Raw genomic sequence first — 23,903 nt, 5'->3', positions numbered from 1 at the left:
CACAGCCTCGGCCCCAGGGCTCTCTGTTATGTCCTGTCTCCATGTGGGATTCTCAGCTGGAACCTGGAGCTTGTGTCCATGGGGTCAAGGGGCCTAGGACTTGGGAGCATATGGGGCCCCTGTACCTGTCCCCTGCTCGGGGGGAGGAGCCAAGTCGGCGCCCCCGCTGTGGTCAGCCAATGGACTCTGCAGCCCGGGGCCAGATGCCTGCCTGCATAGTCACCTCCTTCAGGGTCCCCCAGGAGCTAGCGTGAAGCGTGTTATAGAAAACACGCATGTGTGCATGGGATGTGGAAGCTGTGCGGGGCAGGGCCTGTGCAGAGGAGGTGCCCAGAGACTGGCACCCAGCAGGGGGCAGCACGGAGCCCCTCCCCAGGGTGCTCTGCCCCGAGAGGCAGAAGGTGGCGGCCGGGCTGCGCGTGGTGGACCACAGTGGGGGAGCAGGCGTAACCCTGTCTTCGCCGGGTGTGTGCTGTGGACACAGACTGCAGGGTCCAGCCTCACCCCTGTGAGCGCAAGACGCTGGAGACGGTCAGGGAGCTTGTCGGCAGTGGCCTGTGCTGGAGAGGATCGCGGGGGACCGATGGTGTGCTGGCGGCACCCTGCCCCTTCTTCAGGTTTGTCCTATGGTCTGGGGTCCAAGCTCAAGGGCAGGCCTGGGTGTGGATGGAGGTCCCCAAGGCCAAGCGCTCAGGAGCTGCGGGGTTTGGAGGAGTGCAGGGCTGGGGGGAGCCGGGACAGAGCATCGGGGTGTAGGGAGGTTCATTGACACACCACCTGGGTGCCCAGGGTGAGCGAGGGTGGCAGGGTCACGGCCATTCTAGAGGCTGGTAAGGGGGCCATAAGTTGGTCCTTCAGGGCCGTGCTCTGCACCTGGGATGGTGATCTGGTGACTTGGTTCCTCTGAGCACCCGTCTCCACGTTTATGGGGGCCTGAGTGAGGCAAAAGGCCTGGGTCCTGGGTGATTCCTGTGGTGGCCCGGGGGATGCTGGGATCCTCAGGGCCAGCGCTCAGGCTTTCTAGAGCAGCGGTCGCCAACCTATCAGACCTCACGGACCACCAGTGGTGCCTAGGCCACCGGTTGGCGACCGCTGTTCTAGAGCACCTGCCTCCCGGCCGGCAGCCTGTCCCTCACAATCCCTGGCCTGTCCTTCGGCACGGTCCACACCACCTCCAGTACAGCCCTCGGCCACTCAGTCTCCTGCCCTCTCCATGGAGGCTCCGAGGGTCATGGTTGAAAACTATAGCTAGAGTTACTGTCTAGAAGAAGGAACTGAAGACCAGAGAAGGAAAGTAACTTGCCTGGGGTCACACAGCCAGCCGGCCCCAGGAAGGAACTTGTAATAGAAAGCTGTTCTCACTGCTGAGTTTGGAACACAGATACCTCTAACTTCTGACATGATAGCCAATGTACATTCTCTTTTTTTTTTTTTTTTAATTGTCTCTGGGTAGCTTGAACCACCCCTTCTCTACGTGCAGATAGAAGCTGGGGTAGACAGAAAACAAGGAAGTCTCTCTTGACTGGCGTCTGCATTGGAATTTTATACCAGCTTCGTGGGCTTTTTAAAAAATATATATTTTTATTGATTTCAGAGAGTAAGGGAGAGGGAGAGAGAGATAGAAACATTAATGATGAGACAGAATCTTTGATCGGCTGCCTCCTGCACACCCCCTACTGGGGATGGGGCCTGCAACCCGGGCATGTGCCCTTGATGGGAATCGAACCTGGGACCCTTCCGTCCGCAGGCTGATGCTCTATCCACTGAGCCGCACCGGCCAGGGCAGCTTTGTGTTCTAAGTAACCTTCCCGGTGTCTGCCCTCCTTTAACCCTGTGATCTCTGCTGTCTTGTCCTTGGATTGCAGCTGGAAGAGAGTGTTCTTAACCCACCCCGCCACCTGCTACAGGACCACCTGCCCAGGTACAGTCCGCCTCTTGGATTCTCCTGCTCGGCCTGGGCCCCGGGACCAGGCTGCTGTCTTACCTGTTGTGGGCTGTTGGCTTCGTGTCGGGCTCTGTCCTAAGACTTCCCATGGATGAGTTCATCCAATCCCCACTGGGCCAGTTCCGGCGTCACCTTTTCAGATGAGGATACTGGAGCTTAGAGGGGCTATGAACCTGCCTGAGTGAACGGAGGAGGCACTTCCATTAACTCCAGGGTCCAAAGGCTCGCGGTGTGGCTGTGCAGCCTGCAGAGGCTGCTAACAACCCCTGTCGAACGTAAGAAACAGCACCATCCCCCCTGCAGCGTTCCCCATCTTGAGACACCCACGCTGCCGGCTTCATGGCACCGAGACCTTCGCCCCCATCAAGCTCAGGTCTAGCACCAGTTCATCACCGTGGCCCCTGGGGCTCCCCCGCCCCCTTGCAGCTGGGGGTTGTTCTGGCCTGTTGTGTGTGTTCTCTGCAGCTTAAACAACAGAAATGTATTTCCTCACAGTTCTGGAGGCTGCGAGTCCAAGGTCAAGGTGTCGGCCAGTTCGGTTTCTTCTCCGCCCTCTCTGCTTGGCTTGCAGATGGTCCTTTTCTCACTGTGGCCTCACACGGCCTTTGCTTCATGCTTGGCCCTTCCTAGTGTCTCTTCCTCTAAGGACACCATTCCTATTGGATTAGGACCCACCCTATGACCTCATTTAGCCCTAATTTCCTCTTTAAAAGGCCTATCTCCAAATACAGTCACATGCAGAGGTATTGAGGGTTGGGACTTCTACATATGAAATGGGGGGGCGGGTGTCATTTAATTCCAGCTGGGTTCCATTGTCATGACCCCATGTGAGCATGTAATTCACACAGGGCCTCACCAAGCTCACCATCAAGTGTCCTTTACCATCCACACCCAGCCCCTCCTCTGCGCACCCCACTTTCTTTCCCCTCTTTGCTGTAGGTGTTGCAGCTAGTTTACTGGTGGTTTCCGGGGAGGTGGGGCAGGGTGGCCTGTGGGCCAAGGTGCTAGGCCATTCACGGGCATCTCTCTGACAGGCCCCTGTGACTCACAGCCTTGCCAGAATGGAGGCACGTGTGTTCCAGAAGGACTGGACAGGTACCACTGCCTGTGCCCGCCGGCCTTCAGAGAGGAGGCTAACTGTGGTACGTATGCACGGGACCTTCAACATGGACCATTGGGGAGGAGTGGCGTCCCGGGTCCCCTGGTTCACCCCTCACCCCTCGCCCCTGGAGCTACTGGGAGGAAACTGGCCCTTGAGTTTAGAGCCACCCACTTACCAAGGGCCCCATGCTGTGGTGTCTCACGGGATTCGGCCTCTGAGTCTCCATGAATGAAGCTCTGGGTGGGACAGTGGCTCCTAGCTTGTTCACTTCCGAATGGTCACTGCTTGACATCTGAGCATCGCTGAGCCCAGCTGCAGGCTGGGGCCAGCCCAGCTCGGACCTGGTGCTGGGCAGAGCTTCTTTAGGAAAAGGAGCCTCAACCCTCTGTGTGTGTGTGTGTGTGTGTGTGTGTGTGTGTGTGTGTGTGTGTGTGTTCCTTTTTGGTTTTAAAGGTATGAACTAGAGACTGTAATAGGCTGCACCTCCTAGGGCTGTTGGGAGCTTGGAATCAGATTATGTACAGGATGGAGCAAAAGTAGGTTTATAGTTGTTCGTGTGGAAAAGTAACACAATAATTAGTACATCACCATACAAGAATGAACGCTGTGTTTTGTGCACTCACCACTTTTGCCCCTCCCTGTATGTAAAGTGCTGAGCACCAGTAGGGGCTTATTTAATGACTTTTATAAAAATGTCGTGCTGGGTCCGTTGGAGATTTACATGGAAGACCCTCTACCTCACAAGCCCCCCCAAAGTCAGTTCCAGAAGGACCATAGATCTGAGTGTTTAAGGCCAAGCCGAGAGCCGTCTGTTTTTACAGAGGAAGGAGCGTAGCTGCAGGATTTCTCAAACAGGACACAAGAGGCACTAACTGTAATGTGGGGGGGAAGGAGGGGGCAGGGAGTTATAGAATAGGTTGCATGTCAATTTTTAAAAATACTTATTTTTATTGATTTCGGAGAGGGAAGGACAGGGAGAGAAACATCAATGATGAGAATCATTGATCGGCTGCCTCCTGCACCCCCCCTATTGGGGATCGAGCCCACAACCTGGGCATGTGCCCTGACTGGGAATTGAACTGTGACCTCCTGGTTCATGGGTCGATGCTCAGCCACTGAGCCACTCCGGTTGGGCTGCGTGTTAAATTTTAAGCAGTGGTTGGGTGGGGACCCTTAGCGAGAGCCAGGAGGGAGAGCTCTGTGATGTGCAGTGGCCACAGCCCCTACAGCCTCAGTTTCTCCACCCCGTCTCCCCGCTCCTTGTCCCCCGCCCCCCGGGAGAGAGGTTTCTGCCGTCTGGCGTGGTGCTTGGGCATCTCGGGTGGGACGGTGACCTGCATGCCCCAGGTGGCCACGGCCTGACGGCTGCTGTGATGTCGGCAGCCCCGACGCTGAGCCTGGCGTGCAGAATCGACGTCCTCTTCCTGCTGGCCAGCTCGGCGGGCACCACGCTGGAGGGCTTCCAGCGGGCCAAGGCCTTTGTGCAGCGGTTTGCCCAGGCGTCCCTGAACGAGGACTCTCGGGCCCGCGTGGGGGTGGCCCGGTACAGCAGGGAGCTGGAGGTGGCAGTGCCCGTGGGCGAGTACCTGGACGTGCCCGACCTGGTCCGGAGCCTCGATGCCATGCCCTTCGGCGGAGGCGCCACCCTGACAGGCAGTGCCCTGCGGCAGGCGGCGGAGCGCGGCTTTGGGAGCGCCAGGACCGGCCTGGACCGGCCTCGCAGAGTGGTGGTGCTGCTCACGGAGGCAGGCTCCGAGGACGAGGTGGCCGGCCCAGCGCGCCACGCGAGGGCCCGGGAGCTGCTCCTGCTGGGCCTGGGCAGCGAGGCCGTGCGGGCAGAGCTGGAGGAGATCACGGGCAGCCCGGAGCACGTCATGGTCTATGCCGACCGGCAGGACCTGTTCAACCAAATCCCGGAGCTGCAGGGGAAGCTGTGCAGCCGGCCGCGGCCAGGTGAGATCCCAGGGCTGGTGGCCAGGGGCGGCCCTTCGTTAGGTTGCTACCACTGAACCAAGGCCTGGTCGAGGGGCTGGAACCACTTTCAATAATGTGGGACCAATAATAGCCCCTCCTGGTGGGCTTTTGTGAGGTTTAAACAAGACAAGCAGTGTGCACGGAGTATGCACGCAGAGCATCGCGGGTGTTGCTATTTATTAATACTCATTTATTGTTGTTAACGTGGAGCTCCGATCTCCTGAGATGCTCTGGAAGGGCAGCTCTCCAGCTTCTTTGATGGGAGCCCACAGTACATTCCCACTACGTACAAGCACGCACGCACGCACAACTGAAACGGGCATTTCATGGAATGACGCTGGCCCTAGCTGCCTGAAGTACGTTCTAGTCTTTCCTGTCGAGTTGCACAACCCACTCAGTGGATTTTGTGACCCACCATTGGGTGTGATCTGGAGCAGCGGTCACCAGCCAGTGGACACTGGTGGTCCGTGAGGTCCGAAAGGTTGGTGACGGCTGCTCTGGAGAACACTGCCCCCGGGGAGTAGACATTCCCGTCGGAGGGCAGGGCCTTGGCCCGTGGGGAGGGGCAGTCGCTGAAACACATCCTGGATGCCCCCCTCCCCCGCCCCAGTTGCTGCCCAGGGCTGGGATGTGGGAAGCTGCATGTTCAGCTCTCAGCCCAGATGCCACTCACCAGAGGTGAGCCTTCTTTCTTGCAAGGTGGAGGGACAGGGTTGGCCGCCCACTCCCACCGTGCCCCTCCAGTCTAGTCTCCCCACGGCAGCCAGAGTGGGTTTTTAAAAGATGGTTTGAGATGTACGGAAGACCTGTGACCGTGGTAGAGTCCTCACATACTCCACACCCCGTGTCCCTTCTGTAAGGTGTTAACGAGGTGCATTGGTCACAGGTCATGGACCAGTGTTACTTATGAGAGTCTATACATGGTTCAGATTTCCTAGTTTTAACCCAGTGCTCTTTTCCTGTCCCAAGGGTTCTGCCCAGCATACCACGTTACACTCAGCCATCGTCTCCCTACGCGCCTCTTGGCTGGGACCTTGGTTTCTCAGACCTTCCTTGAGCTACAGTGGTTTTTCAGACCCAGTGCATCAACGCCTCTTACTCTGTACTTAAACGTTTCCAGGGGTTTCCCCTCTGCATTTGGAATGAAACCCAAACGCCTGCTGGTTCCCGAGAGCTCCCTGTGGTCCGGTCCCAAGGGACCTCTCTGCAGCTGCTGCATGGGGTGGGGAGCACCTTAGAAATACCCCCTCCACCCCTCCAGCTCGGACTGACTCCTGCAGTTCTTAGCTAACTCCTCAGAGAAGACCTGGCCTCTTCGCCCACTTTACTAATGTTGCTCCTGCTTTTCCCTCATGGCTGCCCATATAACTTGTAATTCTATACTGAATTCACGTCCGTCTCCCCACAGACTGTCAGCCCATCGACGGCAGGCCTCGGTCCATTTTACCCACCCGTACAATCAGAACCTTGTCTATAGTGCGTGGCTCATGGAGGGTGCTCGGTAATGGGATGGATGAGGGTGCGGTGAAGTTGCTGTCACAAAGGGTCCCCAGAGCTAAGTGGCTTACACAGGATAGACATTTATTTCTCTCGTAATCATTCCAGGGTGAGCAGCCTGAGCCGGCAAGGTGGCTTGGCAGCCTGTGGTTCTGCCTCCAGGTCACTGTTTCTCGGCATGCAGGGGGGAAGGGGGAGGGGAAGGCAAGCAGCTTCCTTCTGAGGGTATCACTTGGAAATGGCACAATGATTTCCAACCATATCCCATCAGACGGAACTTAGACACCGCCCCACGGAGCTGCCAGGGATGAGGTCTAGCCAGGCACTCCTATGAGCTGCTGCTATTCTAGCAGAGCGTGGGGGGCGGCGCCTGCCGTGGACAGACGGCGGACTGGCTGTCCCCACCGAGCTGGCCCGTCCTGCCCGGGGAGGGGCTCCGCCTGGCAGAGCCTGCCCCCTGAGGCCCACGCTGCTTGCTCCACAGGCTGCCGGGCACAGTCGCTGGACCTGGTCTTCATGCTGGACGCCTCGGCCTCCGTGGGGCCCGAGAATTTCGCCCTGATGCAGAGCTTCGTGAGGAGCTGCACCCTCCAGTTCGACGTGAACCCCGATGTGACACAGATCGGCCTGGTGGTGTACGGCAGCCAGGTCCAGACAGCCTTCGAGCTGGACAGCCACGTCGCCCGCCCCGCAGTGCTGCGGGCCACCAGCCAGGCCCCCTACCTGGGCGGGGCGGGCTCAGCAGGCACAGCCTTGCTGCACATCCACGACAGGGTGATGACTATCCAGAGGGGCGCCCGGCCTGGGGTCCCCAAGGCGGTGGTGGTGCTCACGGGGGGCAGAGGGGTGGAGGACGCGGCCGTCCCCGCCCAGAAGCTGAGGGACAATGGCGTCTCTGTCTTGGTGGTGGGCGTGGGGCCCGTCCTGAGCGAGGCGCTGCGGAGGCTGGCGGGCCCCCGGGATGCCCTGATCCACGTGGCGGCCTACACGGACCTGAGGTTCCACCGGGACGCGCTCATCCAGTGGCTCTGTGAAGGTGAGTGGGCGAATCCGCGCCGCTCAGCGCTGCCTCCAAGGGGTGGCACCCCAGCCTGACCGTCCAGGCGCATCCTCCAAGGATCGCGGCTCCTCCTGGCCTCTGGGTGCTTCCCACGTGCTGGGTTCCGTGCTAAGTCCCGTGGTAGGCACACCATCCTCTTGATACTCAGGGGACAGAAAACGTAACAGATACTCCACCCCAAACTTGAAAGTGTATACACGCCGTTTAAACAGAAGACGTCGCTAGACCCACAGATCCCCCAAGGTCGGCACTGACCTTGGTTGTGAATGCCAGAGCGGGGGGCCAACACAGCCAGGCCAGCCTGACTCAAAGGCTTCCTTTTGCCAGTGACATCCTTCCCGCCTTTTTTAAATTTACTGATTGATTTTTAGAGAGAGAGCGGAAGGGAGAGGGATAGAGAGAAACATCATTGATCGGCTGCCTCCTGCATGCCCCATACTGGGGAAAGAGCCCGCAACCCGGTCATATGCTCTGCCCAGGAATCGAACCAGTGACCTCTGGATTCATGGGTTGACGCTTAACCACTGAGCCACCCTGACCAGGCCATCCCTCCGCCTTTTTAAAAGCATGTGGCCGTTGTAAGAATAGTAAGCAGTGCTAGGAGCCTCGCATATCATAGAAAAAGTCTCCCGACGCATAGGGGAGGGCTGGGTGGAGGTTGGTCTCTGACCTAGCCAAGCAGTGTGGAGCACTCACCATGTGCTAACCTGTGGCTTCAAGGCCCACATCAGCGCTAAGGCATGTGAGACACTACCCGAGTGGCCTCGCAGCAGTTCTGGGCTTCCTTAGAGGAGGGGGTCTTCGGGGCTGACCCGGGCTGGGCCTCCTGGGCACATTCTTTCTTGTAGAAGCCAGTCGGCCCGTCAACCTCTGCAAACCCAGCCCGTGCATGCACGAGGGCACCTGCGTCCTGCGGAACGGGAGTTACCTCTGCACATGCCGAGACGGCTGGGAAGGTCCCCACTGTGAGAGCCGTGAGTGGTCCTTGCTCCGCGTGGGTGAGCTGGGGGTGGTATTCTGAGACCCGCCGAGCCCTGGGAACTCTGTTGAAGGCAGGCTCGAGGGTGTTGGCTCTGTGTAAGGAATCCTAGCATCCTTTGTTCATTCACGCAAGAAGCAAGTAGCCGGGGCCTCGTGTGTCCCCGGCATCGTTCTGGGTGGGTGGACATGGACAGTGAGAATGTCTGCCTCTGTGGGAGCGTCCATGCGCGGGGGGAGACAGACAGGAAATAAACACAACATCTCATGTCCCAGCTGGTGCTCAGCACACTGGAGCAAAGTCATGGGTCTGGGAGGGAGGCCTCGGTCAGGAGCCCCGTGGATCCGGAGTGACTGGGAGACGAGGACGTGGGCCCCGATGCAGGAAGGTGGGTGGATGTGGTGGAAGCTGGTGGGAGTTCTTTTTTTTTAAAAAAAAAAAATGTATTTTATTGATTTTTTTACAGAGAGGAAGGGAGAGGGATAGAGTTAGAAACATCAGTGAGAGAGAAACATCGATCAGCTGCTTCCTGTACACCCCCTACTGGGGATGTGCCCACAACCAAGGTACATGCCCTTGACCAGAATCGAACCTGGGACCTTTCAGTCCGCAGGCTGACGCTCTATCCACTGAGCCAAACCAGTTAGAGCTGGGAGTTTTTGAGCGTGTCTATTTGCTCAGTGAAGTGGGAGGAGTCAGCTGAGCGTGAGGATGGAGAGGAGGAGGTGAAGGAGGTTGGCGGAAAGAGAAGTAACCATCTAAGAGTGAGGGGACCAGACTAAGGCCCTAGAGGAGGACCGCTGGGCAGCATTGCGGGCCCACCTGGGGCTCCTGTTGTGATTTTAAAGTTAGAACCAGAGGCAGTTCCCCTTGAAGCCTGGGGGTCTTGGCCATGGGCAGACGTGGGCTTCCTAAGGCGGGCAGTGAATCTGAAGGGCCCTCAGATAGGGCCTTTGGTCTGGCATCTTCTGCTTGTTCTTAATCCACAACCAAGACATGCAGGGGCCCACAAGGCTGCTGGTAGGGTGAGGACCGACACTCACGTCCTCGCGGTTCGCTTCTTCCCAGGGGCCTTGAGAGGAGATGCCCTCAAGGCAGGAGGTCGGCCGCCCAGCCCATCCCAGCAACTCCGGAGGCCTGGGCACCCCGGACGCTGAAAGGGCGCCTGCCCTCGGCGGAGCATCCTCTTGGGAGTCCTCTGAGTGCCTGCCTCCAGCTCTGTCCCAAGCCCGCCTGCCCACTTTCCTCACCCCGGGAGCAGAGATGTCCCAGCTGCAGACAGTGCTGCTCAGGGACGCGGTAGCAGCTGATTTCACTCGCTAATGATGGTGTTGGAAACTCTTGACGTGTAAGTAAATATTTCCTTTCTAGTTGTGCCCTGTTGAGCTTGTCATCTGTCCCTTTCCCCTAAGAAACAAAGGAGCCTGGAGATTTCCGATGGCCCGGGGGCAGCTCACGTGGCCCCCAGCAAATGTTGGGACAGTGATGCTCTAAAGGAGGCGGTGACTAGCGTGTCGTTCGGACCACCGAAGCAATGGCATTTCGAGATGGAGAAAGTGCAGAACTTCTTCTTTTTCTAAAGACATCCTAGATGCGTTCGTGGTTTTTGTTTGAAAAGGTGCTTGAGCGGCATTTATGACCTCTGGTGACTGGCTCCATGTCGGGGGAGAGACGGGGAAAAGGCTCAGACTGGACCGTGACGGACTAACCAGCTTGATTGGCTCTGGGGGGCGGGGCTGAGTGTGCAAACAGCCCTGGTTTTGGGGGGCCACATTCTCCTTTAGAGTTTACTTAGGGGGGGCGTTAATTGTGGGGTGTTGACTGAGTGCTTTTCTTACCCTTTTAGTGGGGGTGCAAAAAGCAATGGAATTCTTAAACTCCACAAATAGAGAATAAAGAAACTGAGAACGGTTTTGCTTTTCCCTGTGTAGTTTTTAAAGGATTTCAAGAAATGATGTTGCTTCTTCACAGGAGTGTTTGTATCGTTATGGCACAGAGGCGTGCGCTGGGGCATTTTCCGGTAAACCAGGCACTTCCTTCCTCACCCCGGCCTGTTTAGGCACCAGTTCTCCCCGTCGGTTGTGTTGTTTCGAGTTCAGTTTTCAGGGGAAACTGTTGCAGAGCCCTCGCCTCAGTCCAGACTCTTTTTTTTTCTTAAATATATTTTATTGATTTTTACAGAGAGGAAGGGAGAGGGAGAGAGAGTTAGAAAGATCGATGAAAGAGAAACATCGATCAGCTGCCTCCTGCACACCCCCTACTGGGGATGTGCCCGCAACCAAGGTACATGCCCTTGACCGGAATCGAACCTGGGACCTTTCAGTCCGCAGGCCGACGCTCTATCCACTGAGCCAAACCGGTTAGGGCTTTTTTTTTTTTTTTTTTAAATCAGTCCAGACTCTTGATTGGAGCTTTTCTCTTTACTATCGATAATGCAATGCCCTCTATACCAAGGGTCACGGCTACCTCGACTTAAATGCCACTGAGCTTCCTGATTACCACCACGGTGCTATCAGACGGCAGAAATAAAAAGCCCGTGGTGCCAAGGCTATTGTGACAGTCGTTTGTGTTCAAGGATTTTTTTTTATCCCCGTCATTATGCTGGCCTTGGCGGAAGGTGACAGAGCAAGGCCACAGGTCTTCCTAGCAGGGGCCGATGCTGGAGAACTTACCAGAATCTGTTGTCTTGAAAATTCACAGCAGTTTCATCATTTTAGAGTATGGGTTCTTTGTCTGGTTCAAGGCTATTGGGATGTCCCATTTGAGTTGCTTAGACTCTAAAAAAGCCCCATAAAATGGTGGGTTACATATTAAAGGCGTCACTACTTCTCGTTTTAGGTCCCAACAGCAATGGAGGGCATGCCTTTCTCACTGCCTGACCGGCCAAGCCTTTTATGTTCTTGTAAAAATCGAAGCACTGCAGTAAGCCATCAATCTTTCATTTTCTCTGAATGAGCCTCATTCCGGCCAACTTACCCAAACACATCTGTTCTAGTAGTTAGTTCACGGATGCTCTTTGCTTTCCTAGAAAAATGTCATTTACAAAATAATGACAGTTTTGTCTTCCTTTGGGAGTTTTATATTGATTTTTCTTGTCATTTTGCATTACCTGGAACCTGCAGAATGATGTTTTTAAGAGGTAGTGGCCCTGGCACGTATCTGCTGCTTTTTTACCATTAGATATAATTTTTGTGGGTAGGAATGCTTTTATTCCTAGATTGCAGAGAACGTTTTAGGAGTGTTGAGATTTGTGATATGTTTTTCCCCCCACATTTCATCTGTACATACCATAACTTACCTATCAGTGTATTTTCAGTGGTTGAACTTCTTTGGTTCTGAATCAATGCTATCTGGTCATTAATGTGCTTATTTTAAAGATGACAAAGCCAAACCCTGGCAACCTGAGGCGATATTAAGGGCAGGACTAGAAGGAGAGCCTGAAGTACACATACTGACAGCATTTTCTTGAGTCACAAGAAAATGCCATGAACAGAGCAGTTTGAGGAGTATGTATTTTCCATTGCATACAGTTAGCATAGCTCTGAAACCAAAAAGTCCAACACATACTGGCAAAAGAAAAGCCAAATCTTATTTTTGGACACACATGAAAAAGGACCCGCATAAAAAGATTGGCAAATTTTGTTATTTGTAAAATAAGCACATTTATATGCTAGGAACTGCCTTCATTTACTACTTAGCCAACTCTCTAAGTACCCGTTTCTTTCCCCGAAGAATGATTGAGGAATGTGTTTAACTTCCAGAAGTAGTCAGTTCCTGCAGATGTTTCTAGTGTATTTGGTACGTGGTTAACTATACTGTGAAAACCCTCTCCGTTTTACATCTATGCTCCTTGAGTCAAGGAGGCATAACATCGCCTGCTAAGATGGCACCTTGTAAAGCCCTCGGTTTTACTCACATATTTTTGAAGTTCCGTGTGTGAATAACCAAGACATTCCCCGCCTTGAGGTACAAGTCCAATAGGCCCTGCCAAGTCATTCCATGAAATACAAGAAACCGACAAAAATACAATTAACATTTTATTTTTTTAGAAAAATCTAACTCACCACTTGGCAAAGGGCCACCAAGTGTTTATGACAAAGGAAATAAATGCCCTGGGGTTAGAAAGAACTTTAGTTCTGAGAAGCCCCGGGAAGTGAGGCGGAGATGACGGATGAAATGTTTCAACCTGCGTTAGCAAACAATGCCATCGGAGGAAAAGACGGGGCCCACCCCCAATTCACCCCTTTTATCTTGGAAGGGGCCCGGACATTAAGCACAATTTAAAAAACTGGGACTGTGAGAGCATTATATTAAATAACTCTTCTCTTAACAATGGCCACAGGACGGACTCTGTAAACACAAAGTAATCTCTTTTTCCTACGATAATGTCGAAAGTCAGTTAAATCTCAGAAGACACTTCTGTTCTAAATTACAGGATTTTAAACATTTTAAAAAAATATCATACAGCGTCACTTTAAAAAAGTCCTTAATTGAGTGGGGACAGTGCCTCCGCTTGGTCCCAAATATTTTCTGCTCCGTTACCGTCGATGGTATCAGCGCCGGCTCACGTCACAGCTCTCTGGTCCCGCTCGTTCCTTTCTCTGCAGCGGGCCTGCACCTCCTCTCAGCCGGAGCTCTCCGTTCGCGGCCCCCGTCCTTGTTTTTCCTCTTAAACAGACTCACCCGCTCACAGAGTCGCTGCATTAAGGAAGGCCTGGACGAAGCGGGGTTGTCGCCAAGGTCCACGTGGACAGGAGAGGCTTGCCATGACGCTTGTGTCCTAACTGGTCCCTTTCTTCTCCCATTCCTAGGGCGCCATTCAAATACCAGCACCCCCAAAACAGAGGCAAGTTAGCTGTGCTCTGCGGCCACCCCCCGCCCCTGTGCACAGAGACAGTTAGGAATAGAGGCAGCAGCTGCGTTTCAAACCCTGTGCGTGCGTCACTGTGCGGGCACCTCCTTAAGGGATGTTTGGGGCCGTGGCACGGTAAGGGGTCTGGGAGGGGTCTGTGATGCATGCCGTAGTCATGGGTGCAGGTACGTGGAGTTTGCCGAATGCACGGGCAACTCTGGGCACGTCTGCACTGGACACGAGGGAAGGCCTAACACACTTGTGTCTGGCCATCAGGGGAAAGCCCAGGAATGAGCCGACACCCTCCTGAGCCTTTGACACCTGGTGGCTGGTGGCTGGAGGCTGGAGGCAAATCACATCACCCGTCTGAATCTGCTGCTTAAGCTCCACGGCAGCAGTCCTTTAGAATCACTGGCTTTTTGATTTGAAAACTGTCCACTTCCAGTCTGTCTCCCTAGACCAGGGGTGGGCAAACTTTTTGACTCGAGGGCCACAATGGGTTCTTAAACTGGACCAGAGGGCCGGAACAAAAGCATAGATGGAGTGTTTGTGTGAACTAATATAAATTCAAAGTAAAGGAGTGGAGGGGAGAGCAAGAGAACCGGATAGAACAGCCGGATCCGGCCCGCGGGCCGTAGTTTGCCCAAGGCTGCCCTAGACTCTATGGCTAATTGGATGGTTCCAGGATCTGATTGTCCTCGGGCTGACTAGTAAGGCCCATTCTGGGAGGTCAGTGTCCCAGGCCGAGCCCAGGTCAGGCAAAGCCCCTGGGGCCCTGGAGGGGGCCGGGAGGGACCGCTTACCTTGGCCTTCTGGAGGACGGTGCCTTTGCCCGTGACCATGACGGAAAGAGGTCTGTTCTTGAGCGCCGTGGCAGAGTTGACTGGGGTACAGTCTGGGGCAGGGGTGGGGGTGGTGGCTTTGGGCTGTGGTGACAAAAGAGTGATGCCTGAGCCGGGAGGGGGGCGTGGATGGAGACCTGAGCCCCCCACCGCCCACCCCCACCCCAGTTCAGGAGGCCCTTCCAGCAGCTCCTGCCACTTACTCGGGGGCTCACGGTCTCCAGGTGGGAGGTGTCCACAGTGGTGCCCAGCGTCACGGGCCCGGCCTCGGCCTTCTTCAGGTTGTCCTTCACCTCCACAATGTTGAGCTCAAGGTCCACGCGCCTCCTCTCCTCCACCCTGCACTCTTCGTCGATCTCCTTCAGCTTCTGCTCCAGGCTGGCCAGCGCCCCCTTGTCTGGAATGGGAATGAGGCCGGCTGCAGGGAGCAGCGTTTCAGTCAGGACCGGGGCAGGTCCTTTAAAGGGCAGGTTGCTAGGAAACGGGTGAGAAGAGGATGATCTGGAAAAGAATCTAGAAGGATGCAGATTTCTTTGCAAGTGTCCTAAGCTTTTCAAGACTGGAAATTAAGGATGATGCAGGATGCGTATGGTTAGTGCAAGAACGATGACAAGGGACCTCTGGAAAAGGCAATGCATGGAAAGACGGACCTGGGTGTATACATTTGATTTAAGTGAAAATAAAATGTTTAAGGATGTCTTCTTTGAGCTAGCTTTAAAAACTGCCTCCTGGTCCTGTTGACAATGGGTCAGAGGGTCTCTCTGCACAGGACAGTGACCTTTCAGATAGGATGGTGGGGGGGGGGGGGTTAACATGTACCTGTGCAGAGGTTGGCAGGGCTGTAGGCCAGGTGCCCAGGTCCAGGCTCGCCCCGCGGGAAGCCCCAGCCTCCATGTGCCCTGCCAGGCCCCTCACCTGTGCATTTCGACAGGGTCTCCCTCAGCTCCCGTTTGTCCTTCCGGAGCTGAGCCAGGTGGCCCCGGATTTCTTCCTTCTTCTTCTCCAGCCTCTCCTTCTCCTCCGTGTACCGCTTCACCTCAGCTTCTGTCCTGTTCTTTCCGAGTTTGATCTCTACAAACCCAGAGAGGGAACCCCGAGGTCAGCCAGGCTGGACCAGGAGGGCTATGGCGAACCCATCACACAAGCTCAGGGGAAACTGAGGCTTTGACAGGAGATCAGAGCTGGACGCCAGGCCAGCCTAGCAGGGCCGGGAAAGGAACGGCACCACAACTTCTCACTGCATGGCCTGGGGCAAGTCCCTCCTCCTCTCTGACCTTCTGTGTCCTCATACCGAACGGAAGGGATGGGGCTAACTCCTCTGAGCCACTTCCAAGACATGCAATGCGTATCCAGCACAGGTACCTGCAGAGGTCACCCTCAGCCTGTCCTTCGCAGGCGTGCTGGCCCCGGCCGGGGTGACAGCCACAGCGTCGGGGCAGCTCGATGGGAAGGAGAGTTTTTGCTGTTCGGTCTGGATTCTGACCGTCGAGATTCTGGGGGCCAGCTCCTCCGGCTCCGGACTCTCCTGCTGCCCCTGCTTTTGGAGAGAGCGAGCACAGTTCAGCCGGCTGAGGGGCCTGGGAAGGGAGGGCCAGCCCACCAGCTGGGGGACAACCTGTACCTGCAACTCAGGAGTCTCTGCAGATGTAACGACGGGGGGCTCAGCTCGGGCGGGGCCCGGGTCTGCAGGGAGGGTGTCGGCTGGAGGGTCCAGGCAGGGCGGTGTGGGGGAGCATCCTCGGGCCTGGGTGCCGCCCGGACTGTGCAGGAAGGACTTGACCGGTGTGAGGTCCAGGTACATGCGGTCAGGGTCGAGCTCGCTCGGAGCATCTGTGGCCGGGGCGGCTTCCTCGGGGTCCACCTGCAGTGGAGAGGCAGGTGGCTTTCACCACTGCTTCCGCAACCTGGGCTGGCGAGGTGGCGCCCACCCTGTCTCAGAGCTCCTGTCCCCTCCCTGTGTGGGGTGCGCTGGGGCCTTCCCCCAGGGGAGCCTCTATTGAGTTGGAGTTAGAAGGTCAGGGTTTAAGCCCTGGATCAGCCACTCATGACGTGGGAGACCTAGAACGTAGTAGGAGCTTTCCTGACCTTCGTTCCTCAGCTGTAAGAGGAGGGAGTAATGGTACCTGCCTCGCAGGTGGTTTGGGTTAAATGGGATCAGCCAAAGCAGCCCTTAGCACAGCAGAGCCTAATGTCTGACCAGTGGAACCTCCTGCCCATGCGATGATTCCACCTTCACCATCATTCTGGACCCCAAAGGCTGGTGGTGACGCGGCTCCCAGTCCCAGCAGCACAGCCCATCCTAGCACTGACCAGGGTGGTCAACCAGACAAGTCCCAGTGCTAGGCGGACTGCCCGCCCCAGTACAAGACGACCCGGTTGCGCCTATATTTCTGCCCTGGTGGCCCTGCAGGTGACTTGGAATCCACTCCTCTTATGGCCAATGGGATTGAGGTTTGGCAGCAGGAGGACTGGACTGCCCCACCCCCACCCCCTCCCGGGGCCGCCCCGTGTCCTTACCGCGGCCGTCAGCTCGGACATCTCCACGTCGTCATACAGCAGCTCCGGGCGATCCTGGCTGGGCAGGCCGTCGATGTAAGTGTTGGGCTCTGAGAACTTCCTCTGCATCAATCTGGAAGGCACACGGCAAGACTCAGAGAGGAGGATTCAAGATGGGGGAGGAGAGTTAAAAGCCACCAGCCTCAAAGAATTCATAAGGAGACTAGCTCTGGTCTCATGTAACACTCACTCCTTCAAGGGTAGCCCCTCCTCTCTTTTGGGCCTTCCTATAGAACTCTGGGCCCCAAACTTCTCTTCCAGAAAAGCATCCCTTTCCCCAACCCCCTCCTCTTGGCATCCTTTTGCCATCCGGTAACAACAAAACCCCTTCTCATTTCACCATTTTGGAGACTTTCCCCATTTTATACGTAAGAAAGGACTTCCATGTCCTGGCGGCTCCTCAGCCACCCGGCCCAGGAGCCCATGTGCTCATCTGGAAAGCAGAAGCACCACCTCCATCCCGCTCGTTCCAGGGGGCGCCGGGGACCCAGAGAGGGGTCCTCGGGAAAGCACCGAGCCAACAGCGAGGGAAGCGGAGGGTCAGGGAACATGCGACTTGGCAGTAAGGACCTGGATGGTCTTCCCCCAGCCAAGGTGCTGCGACTCCTGGGGTCCGGCCCAGCCCCTGGCCCTCCTGCCGCTGGGTGGAACGGGGCCCACTCCGAGTTCTCGGCCACCCGCCCCCCCACCTCCCCGGCGCAACTGGCCACCAGAGGCCAATCTGGGCCTGGAGTTGGAAGCATGACTCCGAATGAAAGGGCACAAAGCAGAAGACCCTTAATACTCACAGCAGGGAGTTCCTGGCCGCGCTCACAATACAGGAAACCCTGTCTGCATCCACATAGTCGTAGGTGAATTCCTCTGGGTCTGTCTTGGAGCCCGATTCGGAGAGCAGGAGGCCGAGCCAGTGGCCCATTTCCTCGGAAGACTTGGCCTGAGGAATCAATCGGGTCATTAACTGAAGAACATCTCGTAATAGAATGTACGTTCCATGAGCACAGGGAGCATGTCAGTCTTGGTCACATGTTATCATACTTGTTGACAGGATAGATGTATAAACTTGTCCCTGAGAAGCAACTGAGATGTGGATCTTTTAGCCACAAGAGGGCAGTATTGAAGCAAAATTCGGATGAAGCCAGGCTAAAGGACTAGGCAGGGGTGGGCAAACTTTTTGACTCGAGGGCCACAATGGGTTCTTAAACTGGACTGGAGGGCCGGAACAAAAGCATAGATGGAGTGTTTGTGTGAACTAATATAAATTCAAAGTAAAGGAGCGGAGGGGAGAGCAAGAGAACCCTCCGCTCTTTCGGCTCCGCGGGCCGGATAGAACAGCCAAACGGGCCGGATTCGGCCCGCGGGCCGTAGTTTGCCCACGGCTGGACTAGGGTGAACAGTAGTGAACCGGGCAGTGTATGCTGCTGTGTGTGTGAAGAAAGAACTCTGGCCGGGACCTGCCGAGCTCAATGCAAGGCATTATGTCACCTTTTATTTCTGTCAATGTGACATCACGTTCAACAGGGTGGGGAGTGGGAGAAATGCAATTGTATCACCAACCTGATGCTTGCCCACAGATAAGCCCTAACAGTCGTCATGTTTATGGACTGGGCTGCATCTGGTGCTACACAGACTACACCAAACCCACTGTGAATCCCCAGAAGGTTCACCCTGCGGCTCCGGGAGTTATAAATTCCCCTCCGGCCCTAAGGGCAGGAAGCAGCTCATTGTCCGCTCCTATAACACAACCACCCTGAGGTCAGAAAGGGAATGGAAATTTTTGAAAAATGCAAACAATCTCACACAAAGGAAACCAAAACCACCCAGGACTACACTGAGTCTCCATGACTCGCAGCACAGAGCCGACCTCCACCCTGGCTGCGCCCCGCCGCCCCCGGGGCCAGCAGTACCTCGAGCTTGGCCAGCTCCTCGCCGTTGTGGAGGATGCGGAAGGAGTACAGGTGGTCCGGGCTCGGGTCCGGGACCACCTCACAGCCCACGAGGCTCAGGGGCTGCTGGGCCACCTTGCTGCGGTTCCGGTCCTGGTAGAAGTGCAGGTGGCTGTCCCTGACGGAGCACCAGCGTGACTTCCACTGGCTGTTCACCAGCATGTTCAGGTAATCTGCAGGAGAGGTGGCGGCTGCAGGAAGCTGGGGGTGGCTGCCCCCACCTCCGGGCCTCCCTGGGTTCCCCCCAGAGTCTCAGCTCCAAGACTGGTCAGGCAATGCATGAGCAGCTTTTGTAATCACGGAGGCTGTAAATCTCTGTAGTATGTTCTCCTTCCCTCCTGCATGCTAGCAGCGAGACCCTTTCAAGTCAAGCAGCATAGCTCTGCTGGCTTTTGGAAAAGATGTGTCCAGAGGGACGTGAGTTGCACCTTGGACTACACTAGGTGCGAATGTAGGTGTCCGGGACAGAACCCCCCGCCCCAGCCCTCATCGCCATGGCTCTACGTGGCCAGCCTGCAGCAGCCCACCTCTGCCCCTCCTCACTCAGGCCACGTACAGGAAGCTCGCCCCAGGTGGGTCTCCTCTGCCTCTCCAGCCTTAGCTTCCCAGCTGCCCTGCCAGCCTTGCCCTTCCTGGGTCACTCAGTCTCAGCCTGCAGAGTCCGCGTCATCCTCCCCTATGCTTGGCCTTGGCCCTCCCTGGGCCCTGCGCTCCCTGCTGTCTGCCTCCTGAACAGCTGGGTCTGGAACAGTGGCGCGTTCAGCTTCCCAAGGAGAGGACAAGCCTTCCCCTCTTAGATTAACATGTGGGGAGCTGACACCCCGTGTCAAGCATGGCCTTGTCCCTGGGCTGCAAAGATGAGTGACTCCAGTCTGCAGGCCCTTTGCACACCCCCGTGCAGAGGGTTGACATCCCTCCATGCCGCTGCCTTACAAAGTGGGTTCCTTTTCCACCCTAAGAGTTGTTCAGAACCGCAGCCAGATGAACTAGGCTCACGCAGCAAGGTCAAAGTGCACAGCCACCTTCCCAGCCACCCGGTGCCGGCCCCACAGTGGGGATCGTGAGTTTCTCAGAGCCACGTGAACACCACAACATGGTAGCAAAGTGGGAGGGTTTGTGCCCAGGACCTAGGCCCTCTCTGCACCGAAGAGAACTCTGGGTCAGGAGAGGCTCGAGCGCTGAGGCCGAGCCCTGGGGAGGAGAGCGTCTGTGCTCTCTCGGGCCCTTCCCCAGCCACAGGGAACAGGAGCAGGCTTTGCCGCTGAACAACTTCCAGCAGTAACCCTGCCACATCTCCCAAAATGACTCACGGGGACCAGGCTCCCGTGCCCTGAGGCCTCGGGGTGCCCTGGCAGGAGAAGCGGCAGGCTCCAAAGGTGAGGCCTCTATGCCGCCTTCCCATTCCACCCCGGCCACCCAGCCAGCCTCAGACACAGAACAAAGTGGGCCTGAGGCTGGGACAGGGGTCCCATGAGTGAGAGAAAAGGCCCGAAGATGGACAGTGATGGCCTTCAGGTCCCAGGAGACCTACAGCAATGAGCCTGGGTGGAACACCGGGACGCGGCTCACTCAAGATATATTCTTGGAAAGGTCTCTCTCTCCCTCTCTTGACCTCAGTTTCCTCAAGGCTGAGAAAGGGCAGTGGAGGTGACCTCTAAGGGTCTACTAGCACCCACACACGCCCCCTGTCCCAGCGACATGGACTTTTGCCGGCCCGGCCCCTGAATGCGTCTCACCAGGCTGCGTCTCGGTCTTGGCTCCCACCCCGGGTACCTCCGAGCCTACGTAGCTCCTGCCTGTTCATCAAGACTCCAGTTGAGGAATCCATCTCTGTCCAGAGCGGGAAAGGTTCTTTCTGTCCCTGAGTCCTGATGGCCGCTAAGCCAGCAGGTATGTGGTGATGGGGGCAAAGCTGTCATCTCTCTTGAGCTATAAGCTCTCAGGTCTGTGTCCTCCATCCGCTTGCTTCCCTTTCCATAACACTGTGCCTGCCAAGCCCCTTAAGTATTGATCAAACGAACATGTGTTTTCAGACCATTAGGAGGACAGCAATCCATTACCCTTCACTTCCACAGAAGATCCAGCACTGCAGTGAGAGTCTTGGCTAGACATAAAGAACTACCTGCAGTGCAGACAGACAGGAACTGGGCCACGGCTCCACATCCCTAAGACACGTTTAAAGCGAGACCTACAACCCCTGCCTTCGCTGAGCTGCCTTCCTGGAGACCCTGCAGCCCAGGGGGCAAGCCCTGCGGCCCGGCCCGGGAGGCGGCGGCCGCGCCTCTTACTGGCTGTCTCCAGGGACCTCTCTGCCGGCTCCAGCGAGGTGGACTTCTTCCTGCCCAGGTTCATCAGGTTGCTCAGTTTGAGGCCCGCAGAACACTTCTTCTTCACTGTGGAGATGAGAAAAAGCCATCAGCATGGCACACAGCTTAGCCCCAGGCCCTAGAGTAGGTGGGAGAAATAGAAGACCCTCCCCACCACCTCTGCCCCTCCCTGCACACACACAGACTCCTGCTCCCCAAACCGAGACCCACAGCCCAGAGCCAGGTGGCTGTAGATTCGCACTCAAGAGGGGCACCCCAGCTTCTCTCATGGAATGTGTCAGCACCTGGGAATCTACAGACGGCATGAGCTCAAGACCCTTAGAACAGGGTGAGCCAGCAAGAGGATGAGAGAACATTCTACCCCCAGCAGGTCATGAACCTTCAATTTGGTCATCTCTCCCCTTTCCCTGGATCGGTTAGCTGCAGTACTTCCAAGCAGTTTATAAATGGGAGGCGTGTTGAAAGCAGCTGTTAAGCGCATTAGGGTTGAGCCACACAGCCTGGGTACCACCCCCTCCCCACCCTGGGCTGAAAGCCATAAGCATGGGTACCATCTTTGGTCTCGGGGACCTCAGGGTGGCCATCCACAGAGCTCCCATACTCCGAGGCTGACAGGTACCTCTCAGATATATCTGCCTGGGGAAGAAAGAGAGAGACGTGGGGATTCAGAGACCGCAGTTTAAGAGAAAACAATACTCTCAGATGTCGGCTAGGGGTTACCCTGAGTCCAGGCCTCTGGTGAGGCATTGGCTGGGCTGCCCTCTGGGGACCTGCCCTCACCCTCCCTCCCTGAGGTCCCCTGCCCCGCCCCAGAGCACCTGTCCCTTGTTCACATGGCTGCTCGCCCTGACGTGACTGGCCCTGGAGCCGGGGCCGGGGGGGAGGGGTAGGTGGGTGGGGAGGTGGCATTACAGTGGGTGTCCCCAGCTGAAGCTGATGTCAAGCTGGGAACCACCCAGGCCAGGAGCGTGAGAAAGTGGAGAACTGACTGCTACCAACACATCGGGCTTCGGAGGAGGGCCAGGGCATGATCTGAATCCCACTGGCGCATTCTCCAGCTGGGGGGGGGGGGGGTGGGGTCTCCGGGAGCCCACTATGCATGCGGGTAAAACAGAGATGGCATGGCTGCTGCTGTTAGAACGGGAAGCATCTTGCTTGGTCAGGGTGGCTCAGTGGTTGAGCATCAACCTATGAACCAGGAGGTCACAGTTCGATTCCCGGTCAGGGCACATGCCGGGTTGTGGGCTCACTCCCCAGTGGGGTGTGTGTGTGTGTGTGCAGGAGGCAGCAGCCAATCAAGGATTCTCTCTCATCATTGGTGTTTCTATTTCTCTCTCCTTCTCCCTTCCTCTCTGAAATCAATAAAATATATTTTTAAAAAGAAGAAAAAAAGGGAAGTAGCATCAGATCATTCCAATCAAGCTTCTTCTAGAACCACTTACCCCAGACTCTGCCCAAGAAGCCCTGGGTCTCCCAGCCACGGGACCAGCCTCAGGGCAGGACCAGGGCGGATGCACCCGCCCAGGGAACTCTGCCTGCGGTCTTTAGGGACTGATCTCACTTCTCACACCCACACCTACTCTGGCTTTGTTTCTTGTCCATGACCAAGGAACGACAGACAACTGAAAGCCCTTCTTCAGTCCCTCCGGAAGGGCCTGTGCCTCCTCCCTGCTCAAGGCCTCGACTTCCCTCCCGTTCAGGGGTGGGGTCCCCACGATGAGATGCGGTGACCCTCTGCCTGCGCTGTGCGTGCCCAGGCTGCGGGGCGCCTATCTGCACATACTCAGGGCCATGAAATGTCACCCCACGGGGGAGGCCTCCCCGTTGGTCAGCAACCAGCGCAACTTCCTCAACTTGGACCCTTCAGCAGGGGCTCCGCAGCTCCATGCAAATGAGCACCAGGGCCCTTTGGTTCAGTGCCCCAGCCCCGGACCTCTGCTGGGGGGTCAGCGGGAAGAAAGAGCTTCGAGAAACAAGCCTCGCTGCTGAGGAGTGGAGGGCAGAGTGCCTCTGTCCCAGCAGAGCTGCCCAGCGAAGCAAGAAAGTAGTTTAGGTCCGTCCGCGTCGCCAGTGTCCCGGCCACGCCAAAGCCACAGCCCGCAGCCAAGCCTTGCCGTTTCTTGTTCATTGGGCTGAATGTGGAAACAAAGCTTCCCGTTTTATACTTTCGATTTTTATGGAGATAAATGGAATTGAATTCTTACCTTCTGACAGCTCAGGCGCTGGGCCTCCGGGGAGTACTGGTTTCCCTCGTTCGCACCGTCTGAAGGCAGGCCGCTCACCTCCTGGATGACCTGAGGGAGAGGGAGCCATCAGCCGCCGAGGCCCAGGCCCCCAAGTCCTTCTGGCCCCCCCCCCTGAACTCACAGATGGAAGCTGGAGCCCCTCGAGGTCAGGAGAGAGTGGGTACAGGTGAAGGAGAAGATGCGTGATTTCCCCAGGACACAGAACCACCCCACTCCCAACACCTGGCCCACATGTGGCCTGGGGACCAAGCCGGGCAGGCTGCAATGGGGGGTGAGGGCGGGGGGTTGCTCAGGCCCTCTCTCCTGCAGGCTCCCACGTGTTTTGGGGATGGACAAGGCCGGGGGCGGGGGTTTTTACAATCAAGCCCATAGATGGCCATGGCAGACAGCCCTCCGCCTTGTGAGCCTGGGCTGGGGACACGCACGTCAGCACGAAGCAGCACCCCGTGCCCACGGCCGGGGCCAGCAGGGGGTTCCCACAGGGTAGCCACAAACATGCTGCCCAGCCAGAAGCCCTTGGGAGCCGTGGACTTAGCAAGAGTGATTTCAAAGACCCTCCTTTTCCAGTCTCCGCCTAGAG

At 56.5% G+C, this 23,903-nt stretch overlaps 2 protein-coding genes across 13 annotated transcripts in view; one reads left to right on the top strand and one right to left on the bottom strand.

Moving 5' to 3' along the window:
* Nucleotides 1-9,846, top strand: part of VWA2 (von Willebrand factor A domain containing 2) — a 36,290-nt gene extending 26,444 nt beyond the window's left edge. Inside the window, exons 8-14 of the mRNA XM_080640822.1 lie at nucleotides 485-617; nucleotides 1,866-1,921; nucleotides 2,980-3,087; nucleotides 4,431-5,000; nucleotides 7,003-7,554; nucleotides 8,427-8,552; nucleotides 9,626-9,846. Of these exons, the coding sequence (XP_080496948.1) occupies nucleotides 485-617; nucleotides 1,866-1,921; nucleotides 2,980-3,087; nucleotides 4,431-5,000; nucleotides 7,003-7,554; nucleotides 8,427-8,552; nucleotides 9,626-9,714 (1,634 nt within the window). The 3' untranslated portion in view covers nucleotides 9,715-9,846. The remainder of the gene's footprint in view (nucleotides 1-484; nucleotides 618-1,865; nucleotides 1,922-2,979; nucleotides 3,088-4,430; nucleotides 5,001-7,002; nucleotides 7,555-8,426; nucleotides 8,553-9,625) is intronic.
* A 2,731-nt stretch (nucleotides 9,847-12,577) lies between these two features.
* Nucleotides 12,578-23,903, bottom strand: part of AFAP1L2 (actin filament associated protein 1 like 2) — a 91,341-nt gene continuing 80,015 nt past the window's right edge. For 5 of the 12 annotated variants that reach the window (XM_080688512.1, XM_080688516.1, XM_080688515.1 and 2 more), the window contains 12 exons: nucleotides 23,282-23,371; nucleotides 21,629-21,713; nucleotides 21,039-21,143; nucleotides 18,712-18,923; nucleotides 17,596-17,741; nucleotides 16,769-16,880; nucleotides 15,873-16,112; nucleotides 15,614-15,788; nucleotides 15,167-15,322; nucleotides 14,455-14,648; nucleotides 14,213-14,335; nucleotides 12,578-13,364 (listed from right to left, as the gene is read on the bottom strand). In XM_080688512.1, coding sequence (XP_080544638.1) covers nucleotides 13,338-13,364; nucleotides 14,213-14,335; nucleotides 14,455-14,648; nucleotides 15,167-15,322; nucleotides 15,614-15,788; nucleotides 15,873-16,112; nucleotides 16,769-16,880; nucleotides 17,596-17,741; nucleotides 18,712-18,923; nucleotides 21,039-21,143; nucleotides 21,629-21,713; nucleotides 23,282-23,371 — 1,665 coding nt within the window. In that variant the 3' untranslated portion in view covers nucleotides 12,578-13,337. Of the gene's footprint in view, nucleotides 13,365-14,212; nucleotides 14,336-14,454; nucleotides 14,649-15,166; nucleotides 15,323-15,613; nucleotides 16,113-16,768; nucleotides 16,881-17,595; nucleotides 17,742-18,711; nucleotides 18,924-21,038; nucleotides 21,144-21,628; nucleotides 21,714-23,281; nucleotides 23,372-23,903 lie in introns of all 12 variants that reach the window. The other 7 variants (XM_080688510.1, XM_080688513.1, XM_080688508.1 and 4 more) reach the window with 2 other exon arrangements.

This window comes from Plecotus auritus (assembly GCF_963455305.1).
Source record: "Plecotus auritus genome assembly, chromosome: 9".
In the NCBI taxonomy this organism is placed as follows: domain Eukaryota; kingdom Metazoa; phylum Chordata; class Mammalia; order Chiroptera; family Vespertilionidae; genus Plecotus; species Plecotus auritus.
The sequence above is the reverse complement of the archived record's forward strand: the minus strand, read 5'-3'. Positions and strand labels throughout refer to the sequence as shown.